This window comes from Carassius gibelio, chromosome A2 (assembly GCF_023724105.1).
Source record: "Carassius gibelio isolate Cgi1373 ecotype wild population from Czech Republic chromosome A2, carGib1.2-hapl.c, whole genome shotgun sequence".
NCBI lineage: Eukaryota > Metazoa > Chordata > Actinopteri > Cypriniformes > Cyprinidae > Carassius > Carassius gibelio.
In genome coordinates, this window is record NC_068372.1 from 20,226,598 (window position 1) to 20,230,748 (window position 4,151).

Here is a 4,151-nt window from a genome sequence, read left to right on the forward strand (position 1 = left end):
AACCCACCAATTCACAACTCTCAAGAATACTTCATAAGACCAATAAAAATACCTTTTTAGTGAATTGTTGCCTTCTGGAAAGTATGTTCATTTACTGTACATGTACTCAATATTTGGTAGAGGCTCCTTTTGCTTTAATTACTGCCTCAATTCAGCATGGCATCAGTTTGTGGTGCTGCTGAGGTGGTATGGAAGACCGGGTTTCTTTGACAGTGGCCTTCACCTGTAAAAGGGAAGATAATGGTAGTTAAAGGTGATTGCTTATTATTTTTTTCTTGTATTTTAATCAAGAGAGAATACAAGAGTTTAGTATAGGCAAACTAAAAATCTAATTAAATGACAATTCATTTTAGATGTTTAACATCAGAAATGAGTGAACAGGGGGACCAACACTCTTCCCTGGATGTCCAGAGAGAGACAGTATACATAAGGGATGCTTTAGACTTTCACTCTGTACACAATCTCTTAAGTCAGAAAAGATGGTTAAGGTGTTGCTGGTGGTGCTATTTCATTTCTGCGTGAAGCACATTTTAGTCCTGTGTGTGCAATTATGTATCTCCGCATGATATTGAGAAGCATTCTCAGACACGTGTGTGAACAAGTGCATCACATCTAAAACTCGTTATGCTCAAAACTGAAATGAAAACAATATAGTTTATATGCTGTACTATGTATAAAAAAAGGCTCATAAACAAACATTTCTGATATGCTGTTATGATTGGAGGTGGATCTATGAAAGCAACAACAAATGTCATGCGTCACTTGTGGTTTAACCTCAACCTTAAAAGCTTCTGCAAAACAGACCTTTTCCAGACGGCGCCAAAACACAGCGCGAAAGTGTGCAGCAGCTCATCTGTATTACTAGAACCAGTTTTCAAATAACATAGAGTAAGTACTGGCTTTAGCTTGTCTTATCTAAAGAAACATGTTGAGAGAATGTTAACGAATTGAGTGTTTAATTTAATTTAAACAGAACAAATTCAACCATTCTGGTTAATGCTATACATTGTTTCTGATTGTGGATATTTGGGAATATACTATAAAGTGTACTTTGACATGATAAAAGTGAATCTTTGTCAATATGAATATATTTTTTATATTTATTATATGTTCTTTTCTTATTTAAGAATAGAGAAGATCAACAATGGACACAAATGACTCTGTGACCCCGTTCACTGGGATAGCTACAGAATATGTAAGTGATTTCTGAATATTCACTTTAAGTGCACGCTGTCCCATTATAATGTTTGTCATCTTTAAGGTCAACAAGATTACAATTTAAATGCACAGTATCAGGGTTAATAAACTAAAAGCTAAGTAAGACATGATTTACTATATTTCACAGGATTATGAAGACTCTTCCACAACCATGGGTGATTATGAAGACGGTTTAATATGTGAGAGATCATCAGTGCGAGAGTTTCGAAAGTACTATGAGCCTGCTCTCTACTGGATAATTGTGATTCTGGGAGCCATTGGCAACAGTCTTGTAGTCTGGATATACTCATACTTCAAAAACCGCCTGAAGTCAATGACAGATGTTTATCTACTGAACCTGGCTCTGGCCGACTTGTTCTTCCTCTGCACTCTGCCCTTCTGGGCCGTCGATTCCATCTTCGGTTGGACCTTTGGCTTGGGGCTCTGTAAATTCGTCTCTGCCATTTACAAAATCAACTTCTTCAGCAGCATGTTTCTACTCACCTGCATCAGCGTTGATCGCTACATAGTGATTGTCCAGACTACCAAAGCGCAGAACTCCAAGAGGGATCGTCTCCTGTACAGCAAACTCATTTGCGTGTTAGTCTGGCTCCTTGCGGTTGTGCTATCCATTCCAGAGTTTCTCTTTGCTCGGTCAAAAACGGACGATGAGGGCAATCAATTTTGCACGATGGTCTACTGGAACAATGAAAACAATCGTACTAAAATATTGGTCCTGGCTCTCCAGATCTGCATGGGCTTCTGCATCCCTCTCATAGTGATGATCTTCTGCTATGCCAACATCGTCCGCACCTTGCTCAAGACAAGGAACTTTGAGAAGCACAAGGCCCTGCGGGTCATCCTAGCAGTTGTGGCGGTGTTTGTTGTATCTCAGCTTCCGTACAACGGCATGTTGGTCTTTGAAGCCACTCAGGCAGCCAATATGACCATCACAAACTGCGAAGAAGTCAAACGCTTTGACATTGCCGGCCAAATTATGAAGAGTCTCGCTTACATGCACAGCTGCCTAAATCCGTTCCTTTATGCCTTCGTTGGAGTGCGTTTCCGAAAAGATGTCATTCGAATTTTCCAAAAACTTGGCTGTCTTACAACCCTCAAGAGCCCCAAAGTGCCACGCCCCTCTCTTATGTCAGACACAGATACCACCAATGCGCTTTCATTGTGATCAGTGTCAGAACACTGTCAGTGACGATTGCTTAGCAAAAGCTTCTGTTTGGCTGCAGGTGTGAGTTTTGCATCGCGGTTTCAAAGCAGAAGTCTGAGGTTCCATAAGATCATTGCTTGAAAACATTCTGCCTGGGAGAGGGTGAAGTAACCTGCTCACCACAATGAGATGGCTGCAGCATTGAACTGCATAACAAGAGTTCTCTTTGTTTGGCTGGGCCATTAATACGAATGTCAAGTCCACGAACTGTGCTGTGACAGGGAAGGTGCATGGTCACCGTTTTGTCCATATAACTGCAACAATATTTTCCATCTCTTGTTCAGCATTAATATCTAAATGTTGTGTAACAACATGATTTGTCGTGTACGAGCACTGAATTTCTTCGAAAAGTATTTTTCTTCCAAACAATTATCAATGTTTATAAATGTTATTATATTATATATTTGTCTTTTCGTTGCTGCGAAAGTATAACTGTGAATGTTTTTAGTCATGATTTAAAGCCAGTTGTGTACATTCGGGGTATTTGTGTCTATGTTTTCTTTTTAGATCGCACCAAAAAATTATGTATACATGTATTTGCTGCTCCTTTTGTAAATAATGAAATATAAAAATTGTCAATAAAACCTCATATGCAGGCTTCATAACTGTACTTTTATTCCCTGTCTCTCATTCACTCGCCTTTGCTTAAACACATTTTCTCCATCATGTACTGATATTAGATACAGGGTCAGAAAAAATGTTTGTCATTATCTACCCCTAAATGGTGGCTTAAGGGGTACTAATAGATTCCCTTTATGGCTAAATAAGTTAGTAAATAAGAGCTTTTGAGGGTACTTTTCCAGTGAAACGTATAATTTCACACTTTCTCACCTTGTCCTAGAGGTGAGAATAACTAACGTCTTTTAAATGTGATGCTTGTCATTCAAATCTGTAAGATGGCCACAAATAAGTACTCAGTGCACACATCTGAATATTTGGGTTGAACTGTCCTGTAAAAGTATTGTAAATACAACTTACCCACCTATTTTTAGTTGTGTTCTCTTTTGGAAGGTCAAACAAAGTTGTTTCGCTTTCTCAATGAAACACAGCGTCACACAAGGTGGGCTAGAGTGAGCAACGGCCAGAGGGCAATGACTTTTGAGGGTACTTTCCCAGTGGAAATGTATAATTTCACACTTTCTTTGCTTGTCTTAAAGGTGAGAATAACTAGTCTTTTAAATGTGATACTTGTCATTCAAACCTGGCAGACGGCCACAAATGCTTACCGTATCAAGAACCGTTGGGGCTATGACGCACATTATCTGTCTGGTTTACTCATTGTGGGTCTTGTGGGAAGACACGTATAGAAACTCGCTAGAGAACAGACACGTGCTAGCACCCACCCTACACAAGAATTTCAAAAATCAACACACAGCATCATCAAAAAGTACCTTGAATTCAAATTAATGCACAATGTGTACTTTTGTACATAATAATCTACCTTATCTACTGATTAAAAAACTGCTGAATAAAATGTAGTCATAGCTTTGCCTTTTTTATTCTTGGTTTATTTATTTATTTTTAATACTGAATCCTAAATGTTAAAGGCATTACAGTTGCTTTCAGTTTCTGTGCCATTGAATGTATTTGTGCAGTGCAGACAGGGACAAACAACCACAAAGTACAAACACACCTTAAATCTGTCTGTCTGCTCTGCTCACGACAGGAAGTGGCAGACAAGCCAATATATGTTCTTTCCACTCAGTGCAGGCACATGTGACTGACGCTG

At 39.0% G+C, this 4,151-nt stretch overlaps 1 protein-coding gene across 1 annotated transcript; it reads left to right on the forward strand.

The window, feature by feature from the left end:
* The first annotated feature begins 751 nt into the window (after positions 1–751).
* On the forward strand, positions 752–3,032 carry LOC128030641 (C-C chemokine receptor type 9). Its single transcript, XM_052618441.1, has 3 exons — positions 752–888; positions 1,128–1,195; positions 1,346–3,032. The coding sequence occupies exons 2-3, from the start codon at positions 1,145–1,147 to the stop codon at positions 2,381–2,383; spliced, it is 1,089 nt and encodes a 362-aa protein (XP_052474401.1). The 5' UTR covers positions 752–888; positions 1,128–1,144; the 3' UTR covers positions 2,384–3,032.
* The last annotated feature ends 1,119 nt before the right edge of the window (positions 3,033–4,151 follow it).